General features: G+C 38.0%; 1 protein-coding gene across 3 annotated transcripts in view; it reads left to right on the top strand.

The window, feature by feature from the left end:
- The window catches only part of pard3bb (par-3 family cell polarity regulator beta b), a 197,293-nt gene that overhangs the window by 64,579 nt on the left and 119,366 nt on the right, over positions 1–13,348 (top strand). For all 3 annotated transcript variants that reach the window (XM_035676492.1, XM_035676490.1, XM_035676493.1), the window contains exons 8-11: positions 2,575–2,833; positions 3,803–3,911; positions 5,214–5,353; positions 5,490–5,618. In XM_035676492.1, the coding sequence (XP_035532385.1) occupies positions 2,575–2,833; positions 3,803–3,911; positions 5,214–5,353; positions 5,490–5,618 (637 nt within the window). The remainder of the gene's footprint in view (positions 1–2,574; positions 2,834–3,802; positions 3,912–5,213; positions 5,354–5,489; positions 5,619–13,348) is intronic.

The following is a 13,348-nucleotide window of genomic DNA, read 5'->3' as shown; positions in this document are numbered from 1 at the left end:
GTGTGTGTGTGTGTGTTAGAGCTGGCCTTTCTGTGTGTGTGTTTCTCAGTAGAGTTTGCTTACTGTGCCACTGTAGCAGATGAAAAGAAGTACATTAACATGAGAGTATTTGGGGATGTAACATGATTATAGAGCATTGAAATGACAAAAGACACACCTGTAAAAACGATTGCTACAGATTACAAGGACTGATGAGGATGTTATAATGATTACAGCACATTACAGTGTCCATACAGTCTACACAATAGTCGTTGTCCAGCCTTCAGTTGGGTAATACGATTATATGTGAGGTATTTTATGCTGCAGTGTAGGTAAATGGATTATCACCGGAGGGTGGTTTGCACCTATTGTTCAAAGACGTGTATAGTCCCTTGTGTGCTCACTCACAAACACCAATACACATGCACGCGCATACAGTTTTTCATCCATATAACTTAAAACACATATCTGTACGTATGTGCAGACAAATGTCAATATGAATAAAACATAAAACAATCTAGTATTTAATCTGGTATGTGATATAGACAGGCCATTTCTCAACTTTCAATAGGCTTGAGTGTGATCTTAACACACACACACATACATAGTCTTGCCAGTATTGTTCTGTCGTGGCAGGTGTATTGAGATGTGTAGCTTGGACCAGTGAAATATGTGTAAGTAGGCCACAGAAAGTCCACTGATCCCTGTGAGTGCCATGTCCACACACACTTACACACCCCCATTGTCCCAGCTTGGCAGCTGTATTGAGGTAGCCTGCGTAATTAGAATATCTCTTTTACACAAATGTGCCTGCACACGTTGTCCAATCAGGAACAATAATGATATCATCTGTTCACAATTGTCCCTATACACACATCAATCAAATGTAGCTTCATTGTTCTGTATTGTGGTCTTAATACAATGAAAATTACTACAAGTGTCATTCAGCAAGGTGTGTGACACAAGCACTTGCTTAGACTGCCTTGTGTGTTTAATAGTTTCAATATGCAAATCCTGTCTGAGTAGAATGAAGAAGAGATGGCCACCCATCTCCAAACACATACACACATTCATACTTATAAACACTTATTACTTAGTGCATCATTCACAAATGTTGGCCCCTTGGGTTTATATGCAGAATATGAATGGGTTGCTCAGTCCCCTGCAATAGCTGGCAGGTATAAGTCTTTATACTTCATGAACACAATTTAGAAAGTTTTACCCATTGTTTAACAATTTGCACAATATAATTACTTAGAATTACAATGGAGCTTCTCTTACCCCCACCTTCTAAACACCCAACATACAGTATTATAAGTGCAAATTGAGTTAAGTATACTAAGACTTACAGGTACATTCACCTAGAAGCCTCGGTCTAAAAAAAGGCTCAGTGACTATAAGTATAATACATAGTAGATGCCATGCAAATCAGTTGGTCGTAAATGTAAATTATATATACTTTAAGCATAGTTGATTTTCTCTGGTGGTTAAGGGGTGAATTTCTCTATGATGCCATTTCATCACCATTTTATCACCAGTTTTTTTCCGTAATTCTTCCTATCATATTAAAATATACAATTTTATTGTATTATTATTACATATTTAATGTATTCAAATGTGTATATCCTTCTTACTTCGACTTTCTAAACATAGTGTCTAGTTACAGAAACATTATGATCATTATACATCTAATAATAATCTCGCCGGGAAATAATAGGAGTGTAATCCAATAAAATTTAAATAAACTGGATTTTCTCTGTTGGTTATCTGAGGTGAATGATGGTGTGCACCAATCGCCTCTGACACAGTGGTCCCTCTAATTTACTTAGCATAATCTGATATAAACTAATTCTCTACAAAATTGTCTCTTTTATGGATCATGAGATTATAATGGACTGGTGTACAGGTGTCATGGTTCTGTGTTTCATCTTCTGCTTTAGCCCGCCTTGAGTTTATTTTGTAGCTCAGCAACAGATGCAGTGACCCACCAGAAGTAACTACTGACAAATGAAAAAAAAAAATTAGACAAAACAAAACAAAAAAACAAATAGATAGAGATTATGAGATAATTTAGAGATACATTTAAAATAGGATTATAAACTGTTTCATTATTTCGGACCTTTAAGAGACTATACAATCATTTGGATTCATTGAAAAATAATTGCCAATGAAAACATTTCTTAGTTACAGTTATACTTATCAGTCTTGGAATTGACGGTCACTTAAAATCAGTTTAGTAAAGATGTATGAGCATTAGATATGCTGCGGTGTGTTACACTTTTTGAAAATCTTAACCACATTTATAATAATTAGCAATTAATGGAAACTCTTAATTTGTCATTTGTAATCAGATGTATACCTTGTGTCTTGTATTATTATTTTTCTCCTAATTGAGTTATACATCCTTTGCTTGTCAGAGATTGATAACTACACCCTGTTTGTAATTGTGATTAATGGCATGATTAGTTTTAATGGTGCCATATGTAGAACACATACTTAATGAACAAAACTTTTTGTCTACTGTTCCCACTCTTCCTCTGTACCAATCACTCACTTAGACACTTGTCTCTATCTCCCTTCCTCTCACCCTCCCAGAGCCCAGGAAGTATTCCGTCAGGCAATGCGTTCCCCAGTTGTCCGTTTGGAAGTAGTTCCCTCCTCCAGCAGAGAACGCTACGAGAAGAATCTGATTGGTCAGCTGTTTGGCAACGGCGCCGGTCCTGACAGCAGCCCCCGCATCTCCAAGACCAAAGAGCCACCTCCACCTGTCAAAGCCAAACCTGTGTTTAAGCCCTCTGAGAATCCAACCACGCGATTGGCGGAGGAGGCTGCCACTATGGAAGCTGCTGTTAATGTACGTTGCTCTGCTCCAAGTCGACGAAACACATCTTGACCTTTAGAACTTTCTGAGAGATTTTAAATCTCACCTACATACAGTATGAGCTAGTTACAAGATCACTTTTTAAATAGAAATTACTGAAAACACAATGTAGATGCCACAATATTGTTAAATTGGACAAGTTGTTCTGAGTCTAGCAAACAAACTTCTCTTCAAAGTTCTCCTACTTTATCAAATCTGTGTGCAACAGCTTTCTGCACAACTTTCTTAGAGAACATACAAGCTTGAATGCTTCCACCAACCTCCTTCCAACTAGTTTTTCGGACAAAATATTTCCAATAGCAGTTTCTTTCAGTCTTTCCACACCCTGCACATACTGTATTCTTATGTATTTTATTTTCATGCTTCTCTTATGACTTTGAATTCTGCTGGGTTTGTGTTTTGTTTTTTGACACACGTAATAACATCATCATCATACCATGGTGACATGGCTGACATTTGAGAAACAGCTGGTATACAGGCAACAGTTACTTAGCAACAGCTGATTATCATCTTATTTTATAAAAAAATAAATATATATATACATATGTATAAAAAAATTAATCTCATCGATTCTTTAATGCAGATACATTATTTTCCTTACTTAGTGATGAATTGGGTTTGGCACAGTACAGCATTGATGGCTTGGGTAATTTTTAGACAAGAAGTTGATCTCCACACAAAACCCACAAAAGTAAAAGCATGTTTGAGAAGGTAATCTCTAAGAAATGCTTAATAAGTGGATGACGATCACAGTGTTTTAAAATCAACAGCTTATAGAGTAATTGATATCCAGAGGGTTTAGATATGATGCAAGTAGAATGTGACAAATAGAGGCAATTCAGATCCGCAAATGGGGCATTTAAAATGTCATCTTCTTGTGTAGCCTTACTTTGTGTTTTAGTGCTTTAAAATTTACTTCAATGCTCTACATTATCCACGTAGACACCCAAGGGGAGGAGTGAGAGCCCCCTCCTTAAGAAAAGTCCTGCCCTCTCCAGCTTGGTGGCCAATAAGAGAGGAGGGCGAAGACTGAGGATCGATCTAAAGAAAGGTGAGGAACACCTGGCTAAGTCAGGCGTCTTTTTGGAGAGGTCTCAGGTCAGCAGGGTTCAGTAAATGTTACTTACTGTATGTACTTTACTGACAAGTGGACACATTTCAAAATACTCTATTCTGTTATGTTTGATCTTTTGATGCAATTTGTACTTTGAATTCACTCTGCTCATTTTCAACACTTATAGAACACTTCAACACTCAGAAAAATACACGTTATTTTCTCTCAGTGTGCAAATAATGACTATTATGTAGCCATTTGGATTGCCAAAAAGAAATTGGTATGTTGTGTGTGCATATCAGATCAGCACTTTGCTTTTAGAGATTCAGGTACAACTAAAAAGGTTTCTAGAGTCACAGTTTATTTGTATATATTTTTCCACTTTTCTTGCTTTTCTTTCACATTCAGTCTGTAATATAATTTTCACTATACATAACTCTATTTCTTTCCATTTATCTGAATGTATATAATTGGCCGATTTATTTCTCCTACCCAGCATTGTGCTTATTTTTATAAAGCTTCCTTTCTCTGTACCCCGGGTTACTCCCCTTCCTCTCACCCTTCCTCTCTCCATCTTCCTGATTCCCTCTCTTCAGGGTCTATTAAGTCTTTATTGATCTGTTCATTTCTGCTGATATGAATTCATACTGGACCAAACTGCTGACTTGGCTCTGCTAAAGAGACCAGACTAAATGAAGTCTATAAAACACACAGCTAGTCTCACTGTCTGTGTGTGGTCTTTTTTTTTTGTTCATGAATGTGTGTTTATGAGTGCTGTCACACAATGCACGTTTTTTTCACTGATTACTATTTTAATCTTCATCACTTCTCTTTCCAGAACATTCACTCTCTGTTTCCGCTGTGTTACACTCATTCCTCTTTTACCTTTTCCTCATCTCTTCCTCATTTTCTTTTCCTCCTCTTTGCCCCTCACCTGAACCCATTTTCACACCTACAGATACTGTAGCACCAGCTATACCTAAAGGGTTTAAAGCAAAACACACACACACACACACACACACACACACAATCTCCAAAGGCTTTACATTATCACACTTACAGTATGTAGTCAGGAGCTGAGTCAACAACACTGTGTTGAAATTCTCAGGAGTAGTTTAGGGTGTGTGTGTATGTGTGGGAGGATGGATAGGAGATTTTAACTCTCAAAGCTTGTGGAAGACAAATATAGAGGCAGATAGCAAACAGCTATACTGGATATACTGTATAGGACTGTTACTTATGCCTATATTTTGTACCTCACCTCTCTATTCACACTACTTTGTGTATGTATGTGTCTAGGTTCAGAAGGTCTTGGTTTTACTGTGGTAACCAGAGATTCTTCAGTCCACGGTCCTGGTCCCATTCTTGTCAAAAACATTTTGCCACGTGGAGCCGCTGTCAAAGATGGACGCCTGCAGTCTGGAGACCGCATACTTGAGGTACAAGGCAGCTGACTGTTACTAGACTTATGCAGACATTTAAAAAAAAAAAGGACATCTTCTTTGATTTAAGGATTTGAAAGGTTATGCTGATATTGGTGGTGTTTTGACTTGATCTGTGTGTGTGTGTGTGTAGGTCAACGGTGTGGATATCACAGGTGTGGGCCAAGAAGAGTTGGTGTGTATGCTACGCAGCACTCGGCAGGGAGAGAGCGTGTGTCTTGTGGTTCTACGGCAGGAAGACATGTTCCTGCCCCGAGAGATGGTAAGAACCAATCACAGTGCTGTATTCTCAGCCCATTTCAACAAGACTTTCTGGTTGGTTGGCAGGTCAGTGGCCAGTTATAAAAATAATGGTTTCTTACTCATTTATCTAACAAGGCAGCCAGAAAGACAGGCGGACACACTACTACATTACCCGTTTTTGTTTCAAATTTCAGCTCCCTCTAATTTCAATCTTTGGTCCAATCAACAGGCTTGCCTGGATGATGCACAGCTCAGCAGCCTATAGGAAGGTTTATTTTTATAAATGTGAACCAAATGTCATTGAGGGCCTTTTCTGAATAATTTGAAAGATGATACAATGCCGTGTCCAAAAATGTTCTCCTTTTTAAACCAAGCAATCATGTAATACAGTATTGAACAGAACTCCATTCTGATTGAATCAAATAACCCCATTGTATATTGATTTTGGTAAAATGTTTTGCCAGTCTTTCCCTGCCACATGGTTTCTGCTGAATTTCAACCCTGTTTTGATTAATAAACACTTTTCAATTTTATTCATCTTTGCTCTATTTTTCCATGCTTTTTCTTTGATTCTGACTCTGCATGATCAATGCTATTCTCTGACAGTCTCTTAGCCTGTTACTGTTTGCTCTTCAACCCAATAACAAATTTTCCTTATTTAAACACTATTCTTTCCCATCTGCTTTCACACTTGTACATTAAATCTGTAGCTCTTTAGGCATCTATTTTCAGGAAAGATTTTCTCTAAGGCAAGGGTGGAATTCTTGCAGAAAGTAATTTATTTATTGTTGGTTTTTAATAACATTTCACCACAATTAAAAAACCTGCAATACATTTACACAACTACATTTCATGTTATGTCGTCAAACATGTCAAAACATCAGGAACAGCAATGAATATCCATACTCTGGTTAATATGTAGTTATGCTGCAGCTAATATCATGACATGGTTCCCGATTGTCATAGTAACAGAACACCTTTTAAGTCATAAAAATAGCGAGTGTCAGAGGAAACGACAGAAAGCTTTGACACAATTAACAGCTCAAAGAAATGCTGATAAATCTCAGCCCTCATCAAAAGCCTACAACTTAAAGGTGTCACTTTGCTGCGCACAACACATCTCCTTACTTTATAACATTTTAAGACCACCATGTTTCATTTCACCCAAGGAACAGGCCTAAAAACATTAATCTGAAAATGAAAAGAAATGATTTATGTCAGATTTTGCTATTAACTAATTTCCATCTACAGTCTCTGGGTAGGAACAAACCTATCCACCCATCACTCGTGTCTTTGGTGCATTTTTTTTCTTCCATCTCTCGCTGTATTTTGTTCTTTTTATGTTGTCTTTTGTGTCTTATTTCCCTTTGTGTCTCCTTCCGCTCTTATCGACTGATGTTTCCTGAACGGCTGCCAGGAAGTTCCACACACACACACACGTGCATACGACCCTGAGCCCCATAGGAAATTCTGTTTCTGCAGACAGGAAAAGGAGCAATGAGTTGGAGTGTGTACATGTGTTAACATTTATGATCTTTTATGAATGTTGTATCTAGTCCATAGTTTCTCCTTGTACGCATGTCTGAACTCGTTGGCAGTCTTCTTTGTGTGCTGACCAAGTGTTGCTGAATACGTCTACTCATCACACTGTTTGACGGAAAATTCCTACTACAGCAGTACTCCTGATACTTACTAAACAAACTATGCTTGAAAGCTCCTTTGATAGCCAATTCATCATAGTGTTTTACATTACTTTTCTAGACTTTTCTAAAATGTACACAGAGTAGGATACAAGCACAATACATTGCGGTTGATCAAGGTGAAATTTGCATATAGTGTGGCCTCAATGGCTTATATGCATCACTTATCATAAGATCGCTTTCTGAACAGTTCATGGTCAGCAAATGGATTTAATTGTTTGCCTTTGAAATCAGTTTAAATTAACATCTGCAATCACAAAATACTGCAGTTACTGTTTTCGTTCAGACCACAAACGAAACACACCAGAGTCCTCTTGGAAAGACTTACACCCTCCTTTTCAGGCTGTCTTGGTCAGGTTGTTAAGTCTGCATCAAACCTCTATTGACAAGTTTCCTTGCACAGACAAACCACACTTAATGGCAAACGCAGCAGGGTTCATTTTAACTAAACCAAGTGTGAAAGCCCCTGAAGTGTATTTGTTTTACCCTGATGACTTGTTTAAGTTGCACAGTATTTTTATGGGTTTTATCTTTTTGCCAGCTTCCACTACAACAGTTTAACTTTTTGAGCCGGTTTACATACATCGACACACATGGGTACAAGACCAAAATATCACTCACCCAGTCAGGAAATTGACCTCCCTTTGGTCTGACATTATTCATACAAATGCTCACTCAGTCGCACTCAATTGTTCACAGTAAGAAAAGAAATGTGTGCATATTGTACTACTATTGTACTCCATAGAAAACTACGCACCAAAATGTCTCCCATAGGTAAAGTTTTGTTTTCCGAATTGTCTCTGTTTATCTGGAGGGCTGCTTAATCCAAACAGCGATCCAAGGACACTGCTGGTGTATGCCTGTGTTTACGGATGTGTGCCTGTTGTTGTGTATGGTGGGTGTGTTTGTGTGTGTATGCACTTTTTATTATATTTTGAAAAACGGACAGTGGTATTAGCTTAGTCATGTTCATGTGTAGACCCATAAGGCCTTTGGTTCTTCTTTCCTGTATTTGGTCAGTTTTATAGGGTTATTTTGTTTGTCACAGGCATTCAAGCCTCTCTCTCTTTCTAAATGTTAAAAGATGAGCTTCTGCAAAGCCTTCTAATTCTCATTATAAAAATGATCTATGTTGTAACAGTAATTAACCTTAATTTGTCTCTCAAACTATGCAGCGTTGGGTCCTTTTAGTATATTGAGTTAGTCAAGAAATGCAAGTTCTGTAACTGAAACACACACATATCAATATATAGAAATGAAAATGAAAGCAAATTATCTATTTGACTGCAATTGCACAGCAAATGCAGAAAAATTACATTAATGCAATGACAGGTTTATTGGAGTTTATTTGGGAGTACATAAGGAATCCGCATCAGCGTCATTCCATTTCTTTGGGGGAAAAATCACAACGTCAGATAAAATTTTTGTTTCATTCATCTGAATGTGGTCATGAATTTTAATGTATTTTTCCTAGTTCAGAGATCCAAGGCAGTATATCAGGAAGGCTTTATTTACTTCATTGTTAACAGCTGATGCTGTTGGTAAAGAGGTGTTGGGGATATCCCCAATACACTTTAAATGTGAGAATTCGAGTTTACGCTGTCGCTGCTGAATTTAAATGAACGAGGATGCAAATTATATCCAGGCAAAATTGAACAGATGTGGTGGAAAGACATAAAGATGTATTGGTCGAAAGGCAGACAGATGAGGCACCAACCCCATCAAGAATAAGTATGTAAAATGGATGGATTGACTCTTCATTGCAGTTTAGTGTGAAAACTGATGAATTACACGAGTAAGCTGAAGTTTCTCATAGGCAGGCTTAGCTCAGCTTGAATACATCATTCCAGTTAGATGATGACTGTGTGTGTGGGTGTGGATGGATGGATGGATGGATGAAGATAGTAAGACAGGAAGATGTGGGCTTCCAATCAGGAAATGGAGCAATGAATCTACTCTGGCTTTGGTAGTATTTGATCAAAGAAAACAATATAAAATCAAGTATTTTTAAAAGTATTGTTTTATGTGTGTGAGTGAGGGACATGGATTATCAGTGTTCTTTCACACAGTTTCTTTGTACAGTATTTCAATCAACAGACCGTGTCTGCCTTTACCTTTCTCTACTCACCAAATGTCTCCCTCACCCTCTCCTCCTGACTGACAGTACACCCCAATAGAATTCACCTCTGTCTAATTAACGGCTGATGGTGTTCAGCAGTCACAACAGTTTACAAGAACAAATGCAACTGTAAAACCTGCACAGTGAAGCTGTGAATGCACTCATCTTTAAACATGTTATAGTGTATGTGATATATGTGTGAGTAGCATAAAACTAGATGAATATGAGGAGTCTATTTGTTCAGTATTTCAGTCTTTTATTGCCAGATGTGGACATTTAAATGTAACATCAGGGAGAGGAAAGGAGTTAAACATAAAAAAAATAGCTAATAATTAGTAATTAAACTGAGAACTTCTCTTTTTCTGACCTTAGCCTGACAACAGCATAGGTCAAAGTACATAAACACTATGGGTGTGAACAGGCGGCTGAAATGGACAAGAGGCCCAGAGGTGCAGCTCCTCACCCTCACCCTAACCCCTAGCATACCCCCAGATGGACTCTGATTGGCCGCAGGTCCCCAGAGGAGAAGGAACTCGAGCTGAAACCCACAAAAGAGCAACACAGCACATCTTAACACATTTTATCAGTTACACATGAGTGTAACTATGAGTGTGTCCTGAAATCCCCCCTCCTACATACACACTGTGGGAGTGGGGATTTCAGGGCAGTGGTAGTCATCCATTACCAGCTGTTTTAGTGGTGAGTGGTCTGCCCCTTGATTACTTTTCTTTGACTCTTGCCGCATAATAAAGACTCAAATAAATAATATTTTCTGTGATATGGTTAGCATGATATAAAAATAATTGTAGAAGATTCAAATGAGTGTACCACTGTAGCTGTTGAGAAAGACTGAACAGGATGGGAGGTGAGGGTAAAAGGAAGAGGTCAGAAATGTGTTGGCACCAACACTATATTAATATTCCAAACAGTTTATTAAGGATATCAGACTATTTGAAGGCTTTTTCAAGGTCTCAATTGTGGCTAGTCTGAAGATATACATGCACAGTACATGTGTGTTTTGCATCATTGTTTCCTAAAGAGCAACCTCTTGAGGTTGTGTAATGACTGTTGTCTCTCAGAAGCAAAGGCAGTGGAAGCGCTATACTGGTCAAAACCTCGCAGGCAGGAGGTCGGCATGGGAGGTTAGACATACAGAGTGTCTAACTTTGACCAACAGGCAATGTTGGCTTTTTGAACCACGAACACAATGTTTTCCTAACCTTAACCAAGTAGTTTTTGTTGCCAAAACTTCTCAGCCAAACCGTGACTATATTGGTGGCAGACTAGGAAACGGTCAGTAATTTTTCTAACGATGCTATGGAATCATCATTCATCACAGTGTTGTGTCTTGTGTCTTCAGATTAAGTCTCTATTTCGAAGCTTTCACTTGTAATTTTTAAATGTATCTGAAATGTCTATCACTGGGGTTGAGTATCATAAACCACATAAGTTGTCGTATTTTGTCTTTTATTGACTGTTGAACTTTTTTGGGTCATACCTTTTATGCTCAACAGTGCAAACAAAGTATTTAAAACAAGGAGTGCAGAGAAGCAACTTATTTCTCACCATGTTTGTATTTTCACACCTCAAAATCAAGCATAAGCCTGGGAGTTTTATCACACCTCACTAAGTGGCGTGTTTTCCAGGTTTGCAATGTCTGTTTTACATTAACAGCATTCACACAAACTTCAACTGTGCCAATTTTGTTGTAGACCTTTCGCTGCTGCAGAGGACGGCCATGTGTAAACAGGTCTGGTGTTTAGCCACATTTGTGAACCAGACCCCAATATACTTCCCGTGGGACAGCAACATGTCCCTTCAGAAGTGGGCAGATCAGTTTTCTCACAGAATATTAAAGCCTCAGAATTGGTACTGACCCTCATCACAACTACTTCACATTTGGCTTTGATGGTTCTTTACTTCTAGTCATGAACAAAAATAATATTTCATATTCAGAGTTTTTATCATTTTGCTACCATGTACAGTTTTTGTACAGGACAACATTGCATATCCCCATTTCCCATCATTTGTTAAAAACGGAAAGAGTTTTTTAAGTACCAAGGAACAATATTGTACCACCGCCAAAAGCAGAAAAAAAAAAGTTATGCCATTTTGAAGTCTTTTTCTGATGTTATTGTGAGGATGCAGATGGGAATGGCTGTGATGGGTCATCATTTCTCAAGATTTTTTTAATGAGTTTAACATTGTTGTTTTATACAAAACATTGTGCACAGTTCCAACATTTTTATATCACGTTCCAGCAGACTTTTAACAGTGATATGGCTACAGTTTCTAAGACTTTTTTAATTTTTAATGATTTGATGTGAAGGTTTATGCCAGCTTGTTTGTGTTAAAGGAGAGGAAACAGAAGAAGGATGATGATGAAATGATGGAAGGATCTTGTCTATCTTCTCCTCCCCCTCTTCCGTTGTCTCATTTTAGCCCACCATCTGGTGCTGTCTGCTAATGTCTGTGCTCGCTGTAGAACAAAGACATTACACCACCTCTACACACACAGACGCACACACACACACATACACACTTACTTACTTACTCAAAGTCACTTTTTCTGTGACATACAATCATATTCATACAAAATCCACAATATAACAAGTGTACATCCACCTGCTGTGTTGGCTCTCTGTAAAAGCATTGTGTGCACACATATACACAATCGCTCACACATAACATAAAAAGAAAAATTTTCAGTCATTTTTTCTAACACACGAACAAGCATACGCCTGCTGAGTTGGCTAGTGGCTTGAAATTAATGTTTGAAACAAAGATGCTCTTTTCTGCTTCCAGACATTTCACACCTCTCTTTCTCCCTCTCACTCCCTTTCTCTTGTTCTTCGGTGGAGTCTAATTCTTCTTGCATGTTACTAACAAGACTTTTCTGAAGACATTTAAATAGACAAAGTTCACTAAACTATGTACAAATTCTTAGAAGCACACTTCCTCCTTCTCCCTCCTTCTCCCTCATTGAACAATTCAGAATCTCTTGAATGTGCATTTTTTCCCAGAAGTGTAAACTGCTGGACACAAGAGGTCTACTACTTCACTGAAGAGCCCATTCTCAGTGTATGTGCACAGGAGGCATCCAATTTCCACATCAAATTTAATTGCATAGTGGTCATGATTGGCTTCCAGACTAGTTACAAAGTAATGCTTCTGTGTACACTTCTTAAACTGAGATTTTCGGTTAGCGATGTGAAAACAGACTTCAAAAATCAAACTCTCCACATCCATCCCTGTGCACAGTGAAGCACGAAAATCCTAGTAAAGTTAAAAAAAAAAAAAAGAAGAAAGCAAAGCATATTTTTAGTGGAGGGAGGCCAGCGGAAAATTTGCAGATTGCAACCAACTGAATACCTCTCACTTTACAAGCTTGTAGAAGACACTACGATATCTGAAACCCCCAAAGAGAGCCAATGTTTGGTTTGTCCATTCTGGGCAACTGTAGAAACATGGTGGTTCAACATGTCAACCTCCTGAAAGAGGATCCGCTCTCTCTGTACATAAAAACACAACTAATGAAAACATACCTATGAATATTATATTCCATTTCTGACAATAGACACACTGGACCTTTAAGTTAGGGTTGATTTATGGATTAGCAAAACACAGGGATAAACTAGATTAAAGTGAATAGAATCAGAGCATTTTTAGATTTCTGTCCTCACATTCATCTCCATCTACCTCTCCTTAAACACAAAACAATAAAAAGTAATATAGCACAACCTAAGACAATGGATGAGGATATGAATATAAACCATTCACAAACACACTCTGGCTGCTAATACTGAGGATTGAATGAAAGGTTTAAGTGTGATTCCATAAAGCTATTTGTGTAGCTCTGGTTTTAGCACCCAGTATGTGATGAGCTGCAAGACAAATCTTCTGTCCTTTTCCTATATATATATATATATA

The sequence above is a fragment of the Morone saxatilis genome, unplaced genomic scaffold (assembly GCF_004916995.1).
Source record: "Morone saxatilis isolate NCDOM2014 unplaced genomic scaffold, NCSU_SB_2.0 Contig5, whole genome shotgun sequence".
Taxonomy (NCBI): Eukaryota; Metazoa; Chordata; class Actinopteri; family Moronidae; genus Morone; species Morone saxatilis.
The sequence above is the reverse complement of the archived record's forward strand: the minus strand, read 5'-3'. Positions and strand labels throughout refer to the sequence as shown.